The sequence below is a fragment of the Cebidichthys violaceus genome, unplaced genomic scaffold, assembly GCF_023349555.1.
Source record: "Cebidichthys violaceus isolate CVI_PGR_0920_01 unplaced genomic scaffold, fCebVio1.0.p SCAF_2, whole genome shotgun sequence".
NCBI lineage: Eukaryota > Metazoa > Chordata > Actinopteri > Perciformes > Stichaeidae > Cebidichthys > Cebidichthys violaceus.
The window spans coordinates 22,921,041-22,943,354 of NW_027176372.1; the positions used below are offsets into that span (position 1 = coordinate 22,921,041).

Below are 22,314 nucleotides of genomic sequence, written 5' to 3' on the forward strand. Positions count from 1 at the left end.
TTTAATCTTCTGAGAGACCATCCTTTGTGGAGAACATCCTTTGGAACAACCAGCCTCTGAATTGAGACGCAGCTACGGTATTTGGGCTTTTAGCTTTCATCAGTTTTCGGCAACGCAAGATCAGTCGGACGCATCAAGCAACTGCCTGATTATTCTGGCCGTACAGTAATGCTCTACTCTTTAAGAAAACTTCACATAACCATAGCGGCAAAGAGACACTCTTTTGTAGCTCAGTGATCGTGCAGACTTCATCTTTAAATAAACATGCAGCAAGATACATATAATGTCTTCATACAAGGGAAATATGCCGCAACTAAATGTAGACGCATGCTGCTATTAGAGGCAATCAAGGCGCTCTCACCAAGTACATTAAAGCAATGCCTTGAGTAAACATATGTTCTAATGCGTAGAGCTAAATATAAATTGTGTGGGGGGGGGGAAATGTAAATTTGAGTTATAGTGTGACAGTAGCCATATTTTCATTTCATTTCCATATTAATGCAAGCCCTCAAACAAACAAATCATATCAACTATATGAGGCATGACTATGCCCTGGACCAAATTAGCACATAAATTAAAAGAAACATGAAGTAGGTGAAAAAATATATTAAAAAAAAGAATGTTAATATTTCACTAGAGTAATCAATAGTGAGCAAATAAAATAGCCCGGCTGCTCGATCAATACCGTTGATGCACCTGTACAGCAGCTGCAGCAGCTCGACAGAGAAGCAGGTCATCTCCTACAGGCACATCTGCAGGACAGCCGGAAAGACAAACTCGTGTCTCTCTGACCAATGGGAGAGACAGTCAGCGACGAGGGCAGCTTAGTCAGCTCGCTGACATTTGCCAAAAGCACAAAAAAAAAAAAAACAGAGCGTCCTGAGCCAAGGCCTCTGCTGAAAGCACAGGCAGGAAACGCGTAGCTGCAAACGCTTACCTTTGGTTTCCCGGGCATCTCCGCGGTGAATGAATTCCCTTGAGAGAAGCCACCGCCATTCCCAAGCTGCCAACGGCACGGTCAGGTGGTATTCAGCATGAAGCGGTCCGGAGCGCTCTGGTGTGAACGAGGGCAAACGGTGAACTCTGCCAGGTTGCAAAAAAAAAAGAAAAAAGGCCAATCCTGCAGACCTGTGTGAATTACTGGATGTTAGTTCAAAAGAGGAGCTGCCCAGGCAACCCACTCAGTTTAGGTGCAACGCTCATTAAAATTCTTCACTGGAAGGATTTTAATATGAAAATACAAAGTCACCGGAGGGGAGAGAGTGAACTTCTCAGTAATCCAACAGCAGAGAAGAAGTGGATGTCAGTCACTTGAAGCAAAACTTACCCTAATAAGGTGATTTCCATTCAGGTCCTTTCTGACAGCAGACCTTTTGACTTGGAAGTTTTAGTTAATGGCGGCTAAGTTCCTTTAAAGCCACAGGAAGGAGCCAGCGTGCAGCAGCAGCAGCAGCAGCAGCAGCAGCAGGGACCTGCGTGATATTACTTATTAAACATGTGCTATTCTTTCTGCTGTGACGCGTGTCAAAAATGGCTGCCGTTTTAAAATCCAACATGACCTCCCCCGATCGCCTTGCTCAGTGGCGATGCTGCAGAACAGCCTTTACGCAAAACATGCTGGCATTTAGCGTGACGGTGGACGTCAGCCTGCCTGAAATGTTTGATTTCCAACACGTGTTCTGTCTAATCGGCCTAGCTTTCATATTGCATAACATTGCCAGCCACTTGACATTATGTCCCTTAATTGTAAATATCACACAGAATAAGTGAGTATTCTGTATTATTCAAAATGTTTTCCCTAGTATATATGTTGACACTGTTTTTGACAAACTTCCGGTTATGGAAACTGCTGCATTGGTTGAATATTTAATATAAAGGATGTTATGGATGGAGGTGTTCGTACTGCCCCTTTAAGGAAGAAGCCGCCCACTAAAAGCATGTGACACAACAAGGAAGCGGAGACGGCACCTTTTTTTTTGTAGGAAGTTTACATGCGAAAACGCTACATTAAAGCAAAGTGTATCGAACTCTCCCTTTGAAAACACACCGCGTGTAACGAGCTCGCTCTGTGCGACGGTCTGCTGGGATATCACGCACCCTTCACGGAGCCATGCAGAGGACGTGACGTGCCGCGGTTCTCTCTGTGCGCGCGGCTGTTTGTCAGGTTCAACATGTTGGCGTCGCTGCTGCTGATTCTTCCTCTCACGCTGCTGCTGCTGCTGCTGCTTCCAGGTGGACAGTCCTCGCTGCCTCTCGTTATCAACACGTGGCCGTTCAAGAACGCGACGGCTGCAGGTAAAGTGAGGCCGTGCGCTCACGTGACTGTTTCCAAAGTTTCATTCCGTCTAGAGTGTTGCAAAATCTGCAGAGAAACTTGCATAATTACACCCAAACTTATTATTATTACTACTTTAATAGTTTTGAACATCAAAGCATTGCACCTGCATGTCAGTTACAGGAAGTTCTGCAATAAAGGCTTCAATAGCCGACTGTAATGTATGCAATGAATGTACATACTATACTATATACTATACTGCAAATATACTGTTCTGTGTATTCTATACTTTCAATTTCATTATGGTCACCTGATGAGTTAAGTACCTGCAAAATAGCATTAAAAAAGTAAAATCTTATTAGTATTCTGTAAAGATATACTAATATTCTATTATTAGTATATATAGATATATACCTATATATATATATATATATATATATATATATATATATATATATATATATATCTATATCTATATATAAAAAATATATATAGATATATATTTTTTATGTAGGGAAAATTCTCCTAATGCTGGTTATTGAGCCTCGCGGTCTAAAAATAAATAATATGTTCAAGCCGGTTCACATGGATGTAAACGTACCCAAATGAAATGATTTGATTCAGCAGATGAGCCATAAGACGCCGTGACATCTGAGGATTATCATCTTTCCTCCTGTTGATGTGTCCTGATACGATTTGTCATCGAATGTCTCAGCAGTCTTGTTGCAGAGCGGGAGCTGTCGTGTTATGAATTAGTTTAGCAGCAAATGGTCATCGCTGTCATTTAGCTATTAGATGACTCATCATAGCCCAATCATATGATGATGACTCATCATAGCCCAAAAAATGTTTGTTTGATTAGAAGTCTGATTACATATTCACAGCTGAACCCATTAGTCGATGGATAGAACATGAATCAGCGACTATTATAATCCACTGATGAGTTGTTTCAGTCATTTATCAATTAAACATATCAGCTTGTCGCTGTCTTATCTAAAAACCCAAACATTGAAGACACCTCCTTGGGTTTTAGTGAATTGTTCGAGGCGTTTTTCATTATTTTCTGTCATCTTATTGGCCAAGAAGACAGAGAGTGAGATGTGAAAACCCTGACAGGCAGATTTGCCCCTCACACTATTATAAAGTGCTTCTTTTTTTTCCCAGTAAAGTACGTAAGGCCGTCAGCGATGGGGACGGTCGATATGAAACGGGCAGAACCCCGCTTGGCTTCAACTGCCGGGTCGGCGCTTCCTATTTGATTTCCTGCAGGATGATACATGTTCAATTTGAAACTCCCCCCCCCAAAAAAAAAAAAAATCTTGTGACTAATCTGTCACGTGGACTTCCACCAGCTGAACACATCTCAAGCGGCGTCATCAAAAACCTGCAGGTGATTAAAGTTACCTCCAAAAAAAAAAAAAAAAAAAAAATCTCACCATTTGACGGACGGACAGCCGTTAATTCATCAGATGTGCATCGGCGATTCCCCCACCCCCCCTCCCTCGAGGTGGGTGTGAAGATGAAAAATGCTCTATCTGTTCCGTGGGTAGATATTTAGAAGAGGAGCCTGTGAGCCCCCATTGATCCGCCCATGCAGATCTCTGCTCCTTTGGGGGGGCTTACAGAAGCAGCTGAGAATAGCAGGCTAATCTCCTCCTTCCATTCTGCTGCGTTTTCTCCGAGCGTAAAAGGACTGTAATGTTTGATATGTGTTGAATATATCCTGAGACAAGAGGACCTACCGAAGAAGATATATATATATATATATATATATATTTATATATATATACACACAGAATGTATAGATGGATGAATCATGAGCGATAAGAGGAGGGATCGGTGGTGGCGTCCCGCTGAACACAGTGTGATGGTCTGAGAATTTAGTGGCAAGCTGGTGACGGTGCTGCCAGTTGGTATTCTGATCCCCCCCCCACCCATGGGCACTTGGGGGATCAGTGACCAAATGCTTGTCAGCTCACATTCCATTTATTAGGAATCCATCGTCGTGGTCATCTCATGCGTCATCTTTATGTATTTACACGCACAATTCAGTACATTCCTGTTAACATTTGTTTGCAGTAATTCATGTGTTAGCGTCTCATTTAGATTATCTTTATGTACATATTTAATGAGCATTGTTGGAGGGAGGCTGGAACCCAATATTTGACGACTGCTTCTGTAATTTTCGGGGTATTTATGATCCTAAATGAGTCGACGCACCTGAACCTTTTTAAACTCACCTGTGCAGATATGTAAAGAGGACAAATAGATCCGTTGAATTTCAATAATTACCCGACATATTTAGCATCATTTAGTCACAATCTCCCAAGAAAGCACGGCTGAGTTGTTGTTGTTGTTCACTATTTATAGGATGAGAAATCATTACTTATATTTAATGCTCAACTGAAGCAATATGTGGTTTGCTAAACGTGTTTTCTTTTGCATTAGCCGTCAAAATTGCTATAAAACAAGATGTGAATTGTACGGTAAAGTCTCAGAACAGGACGCAAACTTTCTTGAAGAATTCCCAGAATTCACTACTTTACTTCCTGTCCCTGTAGTTTCTCTGTGCACTGACTGTTTCCCCTCGCTCTGTTTCGTGCTGTAGCATGGAGTGCCCTGCAGTCTGGTGGCTCAGCGCTGGATGCGGTGGAGCGGGGCTGCGCCCGCTGCCAAATGGAACAGTGTGATGGCAGCGTGGGCTACGGCGGGAGCCCGGACGAGTCCGGAGAGACCACGCTGGACGCCATGATCATGAACGGGTAAAGCCGCGGGCACGAACGCCGCTTTTTAGCTGAAAGCAAAAAAAAAAAAATAGGAAATGAGATGGATCAGAATATTTGTGATGCAGTTATTTCAGAAGATGGGTAACGTGTAAAAATGTGCGTTTTGGGCTTTTGGAACAGCTGTTTGGTTTCTATCCAGCTCAGTCTCATCTTTTTCAAATCTTCTGTTTTCCGCTGGAATCTCTCATCAGTGCTGCTGTTCTGAATTTCATAAAACTAAAGAAAAACAAACATGGAATAGATCGAACATAAATTACCTATATTTAATTAAAAAACAAAAAAAGGCCACTGAAATGATGCGGCAGCAGCCGTCAGCGTATCGTGTTACTGTCACAAGTTGCGCCGGCGCCATCTATCTGTTTTTAACATTTACAGCTGCGACTGCTTGACCTTTTCCAGCCAGCCTCTCTCTCCTTAATAAAGCGCTAATTAAGATCCTCATTAGGATGTGAAAGCTTGCCAGTTATTACATTCTTACGAACACTTTCACGTTCAGGAGTTATCACGGGAGGCAAATGCCAGCTCTGCGACGCCAGACAAAAGGAAAGCAGTTTATTATCATATGGAATATTGGAAAAAAAACACTTTTTCTTTTGGTGACATAGTCATGAATACATTGTGGGGAGAGGATAGTCTGCCCACACACACACACACACACACACACACACACACCATCCAACATATAGCTGCATAAGAACCACCGGCAGACAGCGAAACACCCGTACAGTCAAACCGCTGCAATGCATTCACGGTGCAGCGTCCATTGTTTGATCTCGTTGTCTGGGAGACACTCGACTCTTTATCGCAACAAGGAGACTTTAGTTCTGTTCTGGTGAGTAAATACTAGAAGCACCTATATGATGCAATTCATTTCATCAGCACAACAAGCTGCAGCCTCAGAGGTTGAACAGATGTAGTATTTATCACCAGGCGTTTCCAGTGAATTGCATCATCGCACTATATAAAAGAGGGTTTCTATTTTTCCTGTATAATTATCCGATTCATACGCATCAGATATAACGGGTAACGGGACGTTAGTTAGCTAGTCTCAACCGCGACATGTAAGAGTTAAAGACAACAAAGTTCTGTTTACGTTCAGTGTCACCAGAATATGTACCCTCGAGGTCCAACAGGTGAGGAATGCGTTCCCGTCCTCAATCAAACATTTGGCAAAAGCAGATTTTTTTTTTTTCTTCAGTTTGAGAGCTGCATCAGAGCCACAGGTCGGTGGGACAGCGTGACATCACCGGTGACATCACCGGTGACATCACTGGTGACGTCACCAGTGATGTCACTGGTGATGTCACCAGTGATGTCACTGGCAGGAATGCGGAGGTCGTCGCGTCGCTCGTTTCATCGTCGCACGATGACGAACAAAACGAGGACCCACTCTCTCTCAAAAAAAACCACCCAGTAATGGTGCTTATTTCCTGGGTGCTCTTTGTGACCAGGGACACGATGGAGGTGGGTGCAGTCGCAGACCTGAGAAGAATCAAGAACGCCATCGGAGTAGCGAGAGCTGTGATGGAGCGCACTGACCACACGCTGCTGGTGGGAGAGTCGGGTACGTGGCGATCGATACCCACAAAAGTGGAAGGAAAGAAAACTAAATGCGGTTCGTGTTTGAAGGGATAATCTTGACATTTAGAAATCCAGTCACGTATGTAAACATGCATGTGGATAAAATATACTGACCAACAGAGATCTAACACGCGTGTTTAAAGGAGACGCCTTGATTCTTTTGGATTTGCATTCGTTTTTTTTTTTTTTGAAGCGCTTCAATAAGCTTTGCTCCAAAGAACATCAGCAGGTAGCGATGAATGCGTGGCCTTCAGTTTCTTTTTTCCATCTCTGCACGTCATTTAAAGGACACTGAAGGCCAATTTATTCCACTGTGACGAGTGACTTGTCAACCAAATAACACAACTCATTTTTCAAGATATCCTAAAAAAAAAAAACAGGGAGATTCAGTTCATTAAATCAAATGTGCATCCTAACGTAATCCTTATAGGAGCGGTGAGGTCCATGCTCCAAACAGCGGCGATGTAGGACTTGCCTAAAGCGAGAGGAGATGACCTCCAGCCCCCCTCCTGTCAGAGGTCAGAGGTCAGCGTGGACCAGAGAGAGTAACTTGACCTGAAAGCAGTGCTTCTCTTCTCTTTACAGCGTCTGTGTTTGCTGAAAACATGGGCTTCATCGCAGAAGACCTGACTACCAACAAATCTGTGAATATTTTCTCCCAGTGGCTGAAGGGCAACTGCCAACCTAATTATCGAAAGGTGTGTGTGCGCGCGCTCGTGTGTGTGTGTGTGTGTGTGTGTATTAGAGTGTGTGTTTTTCTCACTTTGCATCGGCTACAGGCGTGCTGCTTCTAAAAGATTGATAATAAGCAGAGAAACTGACAGGCATACTAAAGAAGTTCATAAAAAGTGGTGGTGGAGGTGATGCCCTGCAGCGCCGGCTCGCTTCTATCTTTTAAAACGAACCCGTTCACTTCCTCAACAATGCCCCATAAAAATCTCCAGGATCGGATTTTCTTTGTTGTTTTCTTTTCGGCCATTATTGCTCCAGAGAGTTGATCAAATTATCACCCGTTTTTTTTTTTTTTTCCTACTTGGGACTGTCCAGTTCAAGCACCTCCCCTGAAGGCCGCCGAGCCGCTTTCACCACTAAACACAGGAGTTAAATGCGTTGTTGAAGGTCATCGCTCCACCGCTGCTGCCAACACATCCGTTTTATTGTGGCGAGCGCAGATCAAGTTAGCCGAAAATGTGCTGAGGATTTGGTTTAAGAGGTGCAACAAAAACAAATACTACAAGACACAAGGTACTAAGTATTGGTCTCCGTAGTAGTATGCATTCAATAGTGTACAATCCACCTGTCGCTCTCTTCGTTTTGGGCCCAGCTTCAGATCGCTGCTGAGGTCACAGGAGCTCCTCACAGGGAATGTTTCTACCTTCACCGTCGAGAAACGGAATATTTCAGACTTTTGCTTTATGAATTATGCACATGCCTTTTCATTAAGCAGACTGGTTGCTCCCGACTCTGGTTTATTAATGGCGTGTATAAAGGTAATGCTGATGCAGATGCACGCCGTATGAAAAGACCTTTGCTTTAACATTTAAGTTTACCTTTTATGGCCCCCGCGTTTTTTGTTCGCTTAAACTCAAAAATGTGACATTTTCGAGCAGACTTCCACTTACATGTAACATCAAAGGGGGCAGAATGAACTTCTTCACGCCTCCCTGCAGGTCAAGCTGGTGCATCACTCACTCGTGAGAGAGCAGAGGAGGCACCTTGAGGCAGAGAGACGGGGGGGGGGGGGGGGGGGACCTTTTCTCACACCGCAGCACCCTCGGGTACGCCGGGTAGTCGGTCTCAATAAAACATGGGGGGGGGGGGGGGGGTTTGACTGCGGAGGATATTTAAAGTGAGACGCTTTGTTCATTTAATGGTTCAGTCACTAGAAATAAGATACTAGAGTCCAAACAGAACGAGACCCCCCCCCCCCCCCGGTTCATTATCAGGTGCCAAACCCGCTCGTTTCGTTACACGACAGCAAATCAAAACGCGAAACGGCTGCAATTTTTTATCACACGCCTTGATTGTGAAATTATGCAAACGCCTTCGATGTTTTCTTTCCTGTCCAAAAAAAAGAACGTTTCTCCAGATCCCTCGGAGTCCTGTGGACCCTACAAGCCCGGAGCAACGGTGAGGCGGAACGAGAGGGCGCGGCGTGCCAACACGCGCTCCCATGACACCATAGGTAGGTTTCTACCCGGTAACAACGGAACGTGAAGCAAAGTTAACGGGGGAACAATTCACTTCTGGTTTCTGTCCAGACAAATCTCTCAAATTTTTAGACAATGTCAAGCTCATTTTCAGGTCCATGCTTTGTATTTTTTGGGGTTACTACTAGTCTTTTTTTTGTGCACCTGTCTCTTTAAGACACCCCTCCCTCCCTCCCTTCCTGAAAAAAAGTTCAGTCTGCTCTGATTATCTTGCGAATAAAAAAAACATGGCGCTCTTTTTGCAGAGGAAGTACTCGAGCCGTGGGCGGTTTTTATTCTAAAGAGCCTGCATGCGGCACAGGAAGGGGAGCCGAATTGTGAGCGGCTCGTTGAGTCACACGGCGTCTGATCCACAGACAGTTTTTTTCCCACAGTTTTGCGTGTTCACAAATGTACGTGCACAAGCAGTGGAAAGGCAATCCTCATATATCCCCTTTTGAAAAAGAAATGTGATGATTAATTATTGTTTCTACAGAAATTGTATTTTTTTGTATTTGTTGAGCCAGACCACTGTAGGGATCAGGGCACCATGGAATCGTTAGGAATTGAATATGCTGTCAAGAACCTGCAGCAGTGTTAGCGCTACCTCACAAAAAAAAAAAGGGGCTCGAAGTGACTTTCTCTTCAGCTAAAAAGGACATCCTGGGGGACGGCTGACGTTTCAACACCGCTTCTTTTTTTGGGTTTCTGCATCAGGGATGGTGGCTCTGGATCGAGACGGTCACATGGCTGCCGGTACCTCGACCAACGGTCTCACTCACAAAGTTCCAGGGTACGTAGATCAGCGTCGTAACCTACAGTGGATCACGTTTTTTTGCATACCGCGTACGAGAGCCGGTGCCGTCTTTTCGTCCGCACCTGTGGCGTCGGGTTTTTAAAACCCTGTTCCCGTCCCGCAGTCGTGTCGGGGACTCTCCCATCGTCGGAGCCGGGGCCTACGCGGACAGCTCGGCCGGCGGCGCCGCCGCTACCGGAGACGGAGACCTCATGATGCGCTTCCTGCCGAGGTGGGTTCGAAACGTACACGAAAAAAATACCTTCCTGTCATGAATACTGATCCATCAGAATCTCTCTCTCAACATCGTTGCATTTTAAATTCCATGAACGCCACACCAAACGGGGTTTATTGCTACTTCTTTTTTAATAACAGGAATGTTTTTGTTTTTAACAGCCAATTTCTGGAGTGAACCTCTCACTGAAAGTCATAACGACATTATTATAAAAGAGTGGAGGTGTGACTACATTGCCCCAAAACTGTCATGTGTACATTGCTCAGAAGAAGTGATATTTTTTTGTTTCCAGGCTGTTGAGAATTTGGCAGCCTCCCGACGGCTTATTTTATTATTTATTTATTTTTAAAGATTTATTTATCTAGGATAGTTTGGGGAGTACACACAGTGTTTTCTTTTAAAGGTGCACTGAGCTTTACATTCATAGTCACACACACACACACACACACACACACACACACACACACACACACACACACACACACACACACACACACACACACACCTACCTGAGGGGCCGCCTATTTCAATCATAGCTTTCTGATTCACTTCCTGGAACGATTGGGGGTTGCGTTTGTGTGTTTCTCGTTCATTCTCCATGGTTTCTCACACACTTTTTTTGTAAGTATGATCACAAGCCTTCCCAGGGACCTCTCTGTCAAAACGTAGCAGCGACACATCTCCAGCAGTAGGCCGCGTTGACATCCGTCACGCTGGGTCCAAAAAAATCCCGAACCTTTCCTTCGACGAGCGTTATGAGATACTTTGAAATCTAAAGAACCTCTCTCCGAACTAATTAGCTTTCTCTCTCGTGTGGAAAATAACCCCACAGATGTACATCTCCTGGCATACGTTTACTACACATTTGCCACTTTATAATCTTAAACTTTGGGGCGATGACACCCACAGTGTGTTGGTCATCAGGATGGCGGTGAGGGTCAACGTCTACATATTAGTGGGACGTCTCTCTCTCTCTCTCTCTCTCTCTCTCTCTCTCTCTCTCTCTCTCTCTCTCTCTCTCTCTCTCTCTCCCTCTCCATGGAGTGAGGCTGGCAGGCAAAAACTGATATTTCATCAGTTTTTCCATGACAGTGATTTGTTTGCATCGGATTTTCATCCCCACACCGTAATTGTAAGCGCATCATCATCCCCATCATCATCATCCCCATCATCATCATCATCATCGCGGTCGGTGGCCCTGACAGCACTTGTTAGCGCTCGCCTCATGTGTGTCCGCCTGTGTCGCCCTGCCAACAGTTACTTGGCCGTGGAGCTGATGAGGGCCGGGGCAGATCCCTCGGCAGCCTGCGAGACGGCCATTTCCAGAATCAAGAGGCATTACTCGGAGTTCTTCGGAGCCATCGTCTGTGCCAACGCGACGGGCCATTATGGTGAGTGTGAAGGTTCGCAAATACGGACTGTTCAGCCGCCGTCATAAAGGTGTTAAAGACGCTCGCATCTACGAAGACGTAGACGAGCAGATGCACATGCATAAACACACGGATGAGGTGAGTCTCGTTATGTAGTTGCATTCGACTTTTAATTTGTATAAATAATTAGTAAAATCTGTTGTAAACGGATAAATGAAAAAAGGAGATAAAACCTTTTTTCTGTTTTTTTTTTTTTTTTTTTTTATCTCTTAAGGTGCCGCCTGTAACAAAGCCTCTGGTCTGTCCCAGTTTCACTACATGGTGTCAAACTCAGAGTCCGGCTCGCCGGTGCTGAAGTCTGTGGACTGCTTTTAAAACGCTGTAGGACATGTGTGTGCATCTCTTCTACGAACCTAAATGAATCAACGCTCTCCATGCCGTGTTTATAGGCTCGCTTTAATTGGAAAAATAAAATGCAATTGTTTCTGCTTTCACTTGTTTTCACTCATCATTCTCACGATAACGTTGAAACACAAACTAAGACATGATACAAATACAACTAAAGGCCATACAGTAGATAGATATCACACACATTAACAGTTCAGTACAAATCTGTGTATTTCACCACGTTAATTATGCGTGAAAGAGTCTCTTTATGTATCTATATCCGTGTATTTAAATGAACATATACACAGAGTCTCACGCAGAAGTCAAACACATTAACGACCAGCGAGCGTTGGAACCCCCGGTCCATTCTCTGCCCACTGGAAGAAGTCACACTGTTTACCCTTTTGAAAGCTGCAGATGTAGAAACTCCGGCCGTTGTTGGGTCCCAGTTTCACGACGGTCCTCATTAAACAGAGTTTCCCATGGTGACAAAAGGGGAAGTGCAAGTCGGCCCACTGCAACAGAGGAAATAAGTTTTTATTAACTATGTTGTTATCTTTTATTTCAGGCATTTAAATTTGATGCCGACGCGTCGCTGCGGCTGAGCTGAAACTGATTTTTTTTTTTTTTTTTTTTTCCGGAGCTACACAACGCTTTTCCCCCCACATTCACCTCGAAGAAGTCACACTTGGCGTCTCTGGGAAGCGAGCAGGCGTAGAACCGTCGTCCCTTATTCCGCCCGTCCTTGTGGACCGTTCTGAGGACGGCCGGACGGCGGTGGGACGCGCAGCGAGGGACGCTGGGACCGGAAGACGCTTCCGTTTTACTCATCCTGACGGGGGGGGAGCGAAGGAAAACGAGTCTTATTAGTTTGGAGATGAAACACGGGCGTACCTGTCGCACCGCACCTTATTAGGGAGCAAACAACCTCTCTTCAACAGCATAATAATGGCACTCGCATTGCGTCCTACTATGGCTATCCATCAATCTTAACTTTTCTTTTTTAACAATGTTGCATTACAATTTCACAGTCACATGCTTTTTTTTTTTTTTTTTTTATATATCTCACTTATCTCCCTGAGGTTGCAAAAAAAACCCCCCAACTTCTTCTTATTATAAACTTATTCATGAAAAGGCGAAGCGAGAGATTCACTCACCCTGAGTCGGGGGCTCCACTCTGAGCATTGTTACCGGGAAAGGGGCCGTGATCAATTCTCATTTTCTTGGATGGGTGACTGTAGGAGGCCAGCGATTCCCCATCGGAGAGCTCGGCACTTTGCCTCTGCCAGCCACCAGAGGCATAATTGGGGCTTGTTGTCCCTTGGCAGACGCTGTATTTATATAAACCTCGCTCTGCCGCCAAGGAATTCAAATGACTGCCGGCTGGGGAGAGCGGGGAGTTTACAGGCTTTGGCTTCTCGCTCGAGTCGGAGAAAACCAGGGTGGAAGTCCCGAACGCAGACCTCCAGTTGACTTTGAGCTCCTCCCGTGGCTTCTTGAAGGCGGTGCAGGGGTATTTAATCAAATCAGCGGTGAAGGGTGATGCCTCAGTGTTAATGTCATCTTTGTGGACTGTGGAGACGGGAGCCAGAGTGAGAAACTCATTTCATGTTCGGCAGCTGCAGCTTATTTTCCGACGCGCTGGCTGCTTCCCATAAAATGCAGGTTGTTGTCTGGCTTTAAGCGGTTATCTCGCTATAAAAATTTACCAGTAAGCAGCAGACTGCCGCGCCGTGTCGTCAAATAAAATGTCACACACAAGCTGCTGTGCTTGAAGAGGCGCTCGTGCAGAAGTCCCGTGAAACGATGGAACATTATAACAAAAAGAAATGAGTAGGCGGGGCTTTCAGTAAACGGTGAAGTACGACGCTCGACGTCAGAGTCGTCGTCGAGCGTTGCTCTTCCCCTCGCTCGACAGCCGTCAATGTGCCCTCGGGCAAGGCACCCTAACCCCCCTGCTGTTTTAGTGAAGCAGCTCAGTGGTCAATGGTAGAAACATGGAACACGACTACAAATGAAAATCTAAATATTGAGGTCAACTCTCATGTGTATCTATATTTGAGTCGTATTTAAATGTTGAACAGTCGACGTCACCATTCAGACTCAGATGGTTATTAAGTACAGTCCCTGGAAAAAAAGATTCAAAATCTTAAAGCTGCTGTTCTCAGCCACCGGTGGGCCTCAGAGAGCCATCTAGTGGGGTGCTGAGGTACTGCTGCATGTTCAGATTAAATAAAAAAAAACAACATTTTTATGGTAATCACAAAGCTACTTATTTTTTATATATCTAAAATATGCTTAATAATTCACATAAATGAAGAAAAAAAAACGGTATAATTCCGATGAACACTCCGGTAGAGATGCTACTAGCTAGCTAACCTCTGCTAGCCTCTGATGAGCGACACAAAAAGGACACTTTTGAACACCAGGGATGAGGTTTTGATGTCTTATTTGTTCTGGCTTTTTTTTTTTTTTTTACGTTTAATCAACAGCTAAAGACCTTTTAATGGCAAAGTAATCTAAATGAGTTGTAAATGCAGCCAAGTGTCTGTCCAAAGTGTGATTTCATCAGAACCGAACTGCCGGAGTCGAGGCTAAAAAACGTAGGTCGACTTGGAAAAGCTCAGCTCAGCACATCAAAGAATCAATTGTGATTCTCTTACAGCTGCACAATCAGCCATCATTAAAGACGTTTGGCAGTAGGATCCTAAAAATAAATACATAAACAAATAAGCAAAGTGAACCGTTCAGCTGTGCAGCAGAGAGACGTTTCTTTCAAACGCTGGTTCACTGCTGCCGAAATCTCAACATAGTCGGGAGAGAAATGGCCGACTGACAGACACGCTCATTGCCCCGCAATATACTGTGTGTGTACACACACACACACACACACACACACACACACACACACACACACACACACACACACACACACACACACACACACACACACACACACACACACACACAGAAGTACAAACAGTATCATTCATGGGTCATTCAGCTAAACAGTGAAACTACAGCTACTATCATTTTTATCTCTCGCTAACAAGGACCTTCTGTCACCCCATTAAACTCAGCGACTGTACAAACGGGACATTTCACTCACCCTCCGGTCTTGGAGCGAGGCAGGCGTCGCAGGCTTTCGCTGCCGGCCGGTTGATGAGCGTGCAGAGCCGACAGGCCCAGTCCTCTTCCTCCCTCTTGGCCACGTGGTCGTCGGTTCTCTCGCCGTGGGACCAGCTGATCAGACTGTTCCTGACCGGGAGCTTACTGGAGACCGCAGCACAAAATACCGTACACAAAAAAAACTTGTATTACAACGGGGTGACCGTGGATAAGTGGAGTGGCCAGTGGCCGCCTTTCAATCAGAGGGTCGGCGGTTCGATCCCCGGCTTCCTGCTCCGTCTAGTCTCACGTCAACGTGTCCTTGAGCAAGACACTGAACCCCAAAATGTCTCCTGTAGCTGCGTCTACGGTGTGTAGATAGATACTGAGTTGTAGGTCGCTTTGGATAAAAGCATCTGCTAAATGACTGTAATTAGGCCTAATAATAATAATAATAATAATAATTAGGTGTACTTAATAAACTGGCTACTGAGTTTATTTCCATTTTTAGAAAATGAGTCTTCCACACTAGGAACATAAATGACTATTTCATTGCATTAATTTACAGTTTTCCTAAATTATTTCTGCATAAACATACAATCCTGTATTATTTATACTACAGGCATTATTATTAGGAAGTGCAATAAGAGCGGTACAAATATAAACAACATATACTGTTATTGTAAGCCGATTACAGACGATCCAGGCAAAGAGAAGAGGCAACTTTAACTTGACAAACATTTGCAGATCAAGCAGAGGATGAAGATATGCGACAAGGCAACCGGGTTTCCACGTAATTGCTCCGAGCACACATGTTAGCGCTCTGACACCAAGCTCCGCTGTGTTTGACAAGAAGGCAAATCTGCAACGCCAACAGTCACGGAGGAGGAAAGTAGCGGCGGCTTTCGGGGGAAACTTTCCTCACAGATTGCTTTATCGGCTGCGTAATGCGTTGTAAGGGCTTTAGGCTCTAACCCCCTCGCAAAGCTTTGCTCAAATACAACCCAGGAGGTGTTGAGCCTGTGCCCTGTCTGGCAAACACAGCCATATATGCGCATTAATTCCCCCCCCCCACATAACACTTCCCACTCCCTGCCAAGCCCATCTGCCTGCAAAGATGGCCTCGCTAAATTTGTGCGTATTATCTATAAAAGGCTTTAGAACTTTCTGCAAAGACTAGGTTTGGAAAAAAATGAATTGGTATTGAATCAAGAATTATTAAAGTGTAAAAAAAAAAAAAAGGTTTTATCCTACATTTGGGACATTTTATTTGAAAGATCAAGCATCATCTAGTGCTGGAAACATTATCGGTATCGAATATATCTTCGAGCGACACCGACACCAAAAGCGATCCTCGCGAGGACGCCGGACACTTTCAGTCAAAAGTGCTTCAGTCAAAAGTGGCAGAACGTCTTGAGGACGCGTACCTGACGTCGACCCCGCTGGGATCCTCCTCCTGACAGCTCCCGCAGAAGTAAGTCATCCTGCCGCCGTCTCCCAGACGACACGCCGTGATGCCGAGAGAGCACTGGCCGCACCGGGGACGCTTGTAGACTTTGTAATGTTTGTAGAGAGGAGAGCCGGATTTGCGACACTGATGGAGAGAGATGAGGAGGAAGACGGACGAGAGTGAATAAAAGAAGAGATATGGATAAAGAGCATTCACCTTCCTTCACTTATCTATTATGCATGGACAGGAATATTTGTTTTATCTTTTCTCTGGGCGGTGGGGCTTTGGCTTTTTTTCCTCTCCTTCTTCTGCAATGCAGGATTTTAAGTTAATCTGCGTTTGCAGGTCAAGTCTAAATACCTGCGAGTAACCGACACACACACACACACGGAGCCACACCGCTACTTTAAATACTATCGACGTAGAAACTTCTAACCTTGTAGAACAGAAGAGTGAAGTCACGCGTCATCTTCACCAAGTGCTGGATCTGCCCGTCTGTCAGCTGTTGGACCTGGAGAATCAAGCGGGCGACAGTGAGCGGCTCGGTTTCGCCGACGGAGACGGAGAGAGAACAAACCTGGTTTGTATAGCTCTTCATTTCAAGGCAGAGATGAAAGGCGCTTCACAGTCAGCAAATCAATAACACAAGCATATAAACAATATAAAAAAAACGAGAAAAACTGGATTTGAAATGATGCAAAAAAATGACATACAACGTATTTCCAAGACTTGAAGGCCAGACAGCAAAGAAGCCAACTATGGCTCACACAGAGCGAAGAACAGAAAGCACACAAACTTACACCACTTGTAGCTTTTTTTTTTTTTTTTTGTTCAGGACAGCTTGAGGCTTTGACGAAGGAGGGGAAGCTCGGAAAGACTGGAGAAGGTCCCAGAAGAAGGGCCAAAAGTCCAGCCTGCTGTATTTTTAAACCCCCCTCATCTAATACTTTCTAAAAAAGGTGAGCGGAGCCAAACCAAAGCCCTGGTGATCGCTGCGGAGTAGCAGTATTCACAAGAAATAAAAACTTCTCTCTTTCCCGGGGTTTTGCTTGATGGGAATATTTCCTGAGAGAACTGTGAGGCGTTTGGATCCTTCACATTTCACGTGATAATGATTTTCAGATCATGAATAATAAATGTTAACGTGCCGTTTTGTACGATCATGTTAAGAGTCAGAGGGGGAAAAAACCCCTCGACAAAGACGACATACAGTCAAGGAAATCAAATCTGTGTCGCAATGCGCTTGTTTGTCTTTCCCCTGCTTCGCCCTCCTCATTGCAATGCATCAGTCAATCACGCAGGAGCTTAAAGGTTGTGCGTTTCTGTGAGAGTTGTCTCGCAATTTGTATTCTCTCTGTTCCTCCGCTAGAACACCATCCATCATCTTCGCCGTACCTTCACGGCCGGGTGGAGGCCCGAGTCAAACAGGGCTTCGTTTTTAATGATGTTGCCGACTCCCGGCGCGACGGCCTGGTCGAGGAGAACGTCGCAGAGCATCCTGCCGCTCTGGCTCCTCACCGCCTCCACGGAGCGGGAGAAGCTGAACTTGGAGGAGCACACGTCCAGACCCTCCAAGGCCCTCACCTTTTGCTCGCAGTCCTCCGTCAACCTGCGAGCAAAAAAAAAAAAAAACGCACTTTCACAAACACCGGAGGAAACTGGCCGCGAGGTTCTGGAGGTTAAACATTTCAAAAAATGGCTTCATGTGTTCCGTTACAGTTTGTTATGAGGTAAGTTAAGCTTTCAGACGGCAGAAATAAATGCGCGTCTGGCTGCCGAACGGCACACCGGGGACCTTTACAGTCAGTGAACGGGACAAATGTCCACGCCGCGTTTTTCATGCAACGGCACAGCCGGCGTCTTCAGACACAGCCTAATGTAGGACATGCCCGCTTGAGTGAGACTCGCGCTCCAAGGTGAACCTCCGTCACCTCAATCTATCCGGGCTACGCCGGCGTCCCCCATTGTTACCTTGTTTCCACCGCGCTGTCAAAGAAGCACACCGTGTCGTTAGTCAGGTGTATTTGCAGCACCGGCGCGGAGCCGGTCCCATCCGTCCTCTCGGCAGGGTTTATACGCATTGATCCATTCATCCCAAAATGGACTCTGAAAAAAAAAAAGAAAAAAGGATGGGAGCATAAAGGAAAGAAGAGGACAAATTGCACTTACAGATAACACGTCTCCGTTTGTGTAGAAGACTTGTCGGAGAGGAGGCCCGGTGGTGGGAGACACTGGAAACCCCAATATGCTGAAGGGTCCTCACGCAGAGCAAGGACACTTCATCCTGCTTGCTCCCTTCCTCGAAAGAGGACCGATCAGTGTAGTGCGACGCTATAAGCCGGTACAATTTGGGTTGGGTCGACATGTACAAGTATATACTGTGAGAACTGCATCAGCTGTTAACGATCACACAATGTTGTTTTTACAGTTGAACGATCCCTTTAATGTCTCTTAGCTGCATAAATCAATGATAGAAGTGTCTGGATTTATTGAGGATTTGAGTCAATGGATTAACCAAAAACTGATGAATGTTTTTTTTTTCTCAACTGACTTGACGTCCTCTGCTGCTGGCGGTCCATCGGGTCACTTAAAGTGACAGCGTAACAGGATTTGGATTAACCACCAAAACCCCGGGTAGCATTGACTGAGCTAGAAGTGAGGCTACTCACAGATATATATATGTGTGTGTATATATATATATATATACACACACACCTGCTGTGCAGAGGATTGTGGGTCAGGGTCGCCAGAGAAGCATGCTTGCTTGCTTACTGCAGAAGGCGACCAGATGCAGCAGAGCATCCTGGTACTTTAATCATACTGGATGTGTGGTTGGTATTGGGACGTACTTAATCTATTCCTGGCACACTGGACGGTATGGTAATACGGGTATTGGACCGCGCGGTAAACAGGCTCGTTCGAGATGAGCCAGGCCAGCGCCGATTTTGATCCCCGGCCATCGCCGCACAATGAACGCCGGTTTAGATTTGTGTCCAGACTCGGTCCGACGCCACACACACACACACACACACACACACACACACACACACACATGGGCGAAAAATAACCTGGAGCCATCGAGGCCACTGCAGTTTAGAGAGACGAGGCCCCAGTTTCCTCTCATCCGACAGCGAGACACCAAGGCATCATGGGAAAACGCCTGGCTGTCGCCTGATCAAAGATGCCGATTGGCTCCTAATTTTGACAACAAATCCCAACCATTTGTCTTCAATCCTAATTGTTTGTGCAATTTAACGTATGACGGTCGGCCATTAGTCTTATGTCGCTCAATGGCGGCCTAATCTGTTAACAAATTGTGTGTTTTGATAATAAATGTTGTTTATATAACACTTATCAAACAATGTGTCGATTACAAAAGTAAAGCACGAGTGTGTTTGTATATATATATATATATATATATATATATAGATATATATCTATATATATATATATATATAGTATATATATATATACACATAAATATAGTACATAAAATATATATAGTATATAAATAAATATATAAAAAATAAATATATAGTACATAAATAAATATATAGTATATAAATATATATATAGTATATAAATAAATATATATAGTATATAAATAAATATATATATACAGTATATAAATATATATATATATACAGTATATAAATATATATAAATAGTATATAAATAAATATATATATATATAGTATATAAATATATACACACACACATAAATACAGTATATAAATATATATATACACACACACACACACACACACACACACACACACACACACACACAGTACTCGATGAAAAAATGCTTTGAAAAATCTAAATAATAATTGTTTATTTTTATCAATATACAAAATGCAAAGTGAGCGAACAAAAGAAAAATGTAAATCAGATCAATATTTGGTGTTACCACCCTTTAAGAAGGTACACTTGCACACAGTGGTCGTCCGAGGAAACTCAGTGCAGCAGATGAAAAACACATGAAGCTTATTTCCCTTCTGTCCAGCAGTGCCGTCAGCTCAGGACCGTCAGGAACCAGTGGGACCCGGGTACGGCCCATCTACTGACCGGAGAAGTGTGGCCAGAAGTGGACTTCATGGAAGAGCTGCAGCCAAAAAGCCAAACCTCCGACACGGACACAAGGCCGAGCGACTCAACGACGCACCGAAACAGAGGAAGTGAGGAGCAGAAACATGGCAGCAGGAGCTCTGGACTAATGAGTCAACATGTGGAACATCTGGCTGTAGAAGAAGGCAGTTCTTCTTCGCCTGCAGGGCTGCAGAGCGCTACAATAGTGAGAGTCTGCAGGCAGCAGTGAAGCGCGGAGGAGGTTCCTTGCAGGTTTGGGGCAGCATGTCTGCAAATGTACCTTTTTAAAAGGGTAGTAACACCAAATATTGATTTGATTTAAATGTTTCTTTTGTTCGCTCACTTTTCATTTTGTAAATTGATCAAAAATAAAGTGTTAACACACTTTGCACAGTTCTCTGGGATGAAGGTCCGGAGTCTGGCGAGGCTTCTTTGTTAGTGGCCACTTACAAAATCAGCAAGGAGTCAAAGAATCATTTCCTGTACTGATTGTAACATTGTTGCAAAGCATAGAGCCCATGTGACAAAAAGCATTTGGAAGACACTTATAATAATAATAATAATATATTATTATAATGCAATCATTTCTATAACTTCAACGACGGGAGGCTGCCTCTCAGAACCGGTTCTCCATGAAGGCCCAGAGACGGTACACTCTCAGTACGTCCTCACTGAGCAAATGATCGTTTGCAGGATTACTCAGTCTATAATCATAACTATAAGCACCCGAACACGGGAGAATTTTATTTTAAATAATGAGCTTTAAAAATAGCATTCTGGTGTAAAATTAAGTGATATTTATTTGTATTTACTTAAAGCAAAAATAATAATTTATTATTCAGTTATTAATCAGTATTTCAGCTCTAAGTGAACAGCTGGCAAGTTAGATTTTACATTTTTCAATCAATATTATTATTACTATCATTATTATTAACCTTTATTTATTTTCTCTCTCTCTCTCTCTCTCTATATATATATATATATATATATATATATATATATATATATATATATATTTTTTTTTTTTTTTTTTTTTTTTAAATTTTATTTACAAACTAATTTAAATAAATCAGATTGTGGTCTATAAACTACAGGTATGGACTACAGGTGGATCTAGCAGGATGTAAATATTGAATATTGTTGTGACTTCCTGATTATTCTCTGCAGCAGCAGCTGATGATGATGATGATGATGATGATGATGATGATATTTTCCACCTCGCAGGCACAATTCATAATAATAATAATAATAATAATAATAATAATAATGCAATTCATCTCGAACCAGCCCAAACTGTTTTTCTGGCAAACTAAGAAGTATGCTACTACGAGTACTATGACGCATACTGTAGTAATTAAAGTGTACTTTACCTCAACGTTCGTGCGCCAAAGTACATGAAGAGCTCCTTGCCCAGAGTTTCCACTCCGGTGAACGAACAACCGACTAAACCGTGGAACGCATTCCCGGTAGAGTTGTGTTTCTGTTCGGAGACAACAAACGCGTTAACGACAGACGAGCTGGAGAATTACCGACTAACTAACTGCGTCATAACGCAACTTACGGTGGACGTTATCAAAGTGCCTCTGGCTTCCTTCCATTTCTGTCCTCTTCGGACCTTAGAGCGGATCTTCTCTCCGTTTAATTTGCACCCCGGACCTTCAACCATCTCCGAGTTCAGCTGTAATCAGACGCGTAGCAGTGAAACTGTCCTGCAGCGGCCGAGTAGGAAGTAAAACTCTCCTGTCGTCGTCTCGATTCCCCGCCACGGGATTCAATTTTTTTTTTGCGCATGCGTTGTGCGGTTTGTATCCGGAAGTAGGCGGTACATGAACGCATCGAACGCACGCCGGTTCATTAATAATAACCTATTACTGTCAATTAACCTGTACTGTGTAATCACAACAACTCAGAAGATTATATTACTGGTCGCTACATTTGCACAGCATGAGCATTAATCAGTACATTACAATACATTAAAAAAACACTTTTTATAGCTTGTTTGTGTACAGATTGATGTATTACTGCCTTTAACTTCAATTACTACTTCA

At 44.0% G+C, this 22,314-nt stretch overlaps 2 protein-coding genes across 2 annotated transcripts; one reads left to right on the forward strand and one right to left on the reverse strand.

The window, feature by feature from the left end:
- The first annotated feature begins 1,952 nt into the window (after window positions 1-1,952).
- aga (aspartylglucosaminidase) lies at window positions 1,953-11,726 on the forward strand. Its single transcript, XM_068715201.1, has 9 exons — window positions 1,953-2,295; window positions 4,884-5,037; window positions 6,513-6,625; window positions 7,228-7,340; window positions 8,719-8,827; window positions 9,549-9,624; window positions 9,752-9,859; window positions 11,120-11,253; window positions 11,507-11,726. The coding sequence occupies exons 1-9, from the start codon at window positions 2,172-2,174 to the stop codon at window positions 11,605-11,607; spliced, it is 1,032 nt and encodes a 343-aa protein (XP_068571302.1). The 5' UTR covers window positions 1,953-2,171; the 3' UTR covers window positions 11,608-11,726.
- A 99-nt stretch (window positions 11,727-11,825) lies between these two features.
- Window positions 11,826-22,021, reverse strand: neil3 (nei-like DNA glycosylase 3). Its single transcript, XM_068715200.1, has 10 exons — window positions 21,828-22,021; window positions 21,637-21,746; window positions 18,149-18,283; window positions 17,573-17,786; window positions 16,614-16,688; window positions 16,155-16,321; window positions 14,729-14,892; window positions 12,777-13,191; window positions 12,292-12,451; window positions 11,826-12,134 (listed from the first exon to the last, which is right to left on the reverse strand). Exons 1-10 carry the CDS (start codon window positions 21,930-21,932, stop codon window positions 11,952-11,954), a joined length of 1,728 nt encoding a protein of 575 aa, XP_068571301.1. The 5' UTR covers window positions 21,933-22,021; the 3' UTR covers window positions 11,826-11,951.
- Between the last annotated feature and the right edge of the window lie 293 nt (window positions 22,022-22,314).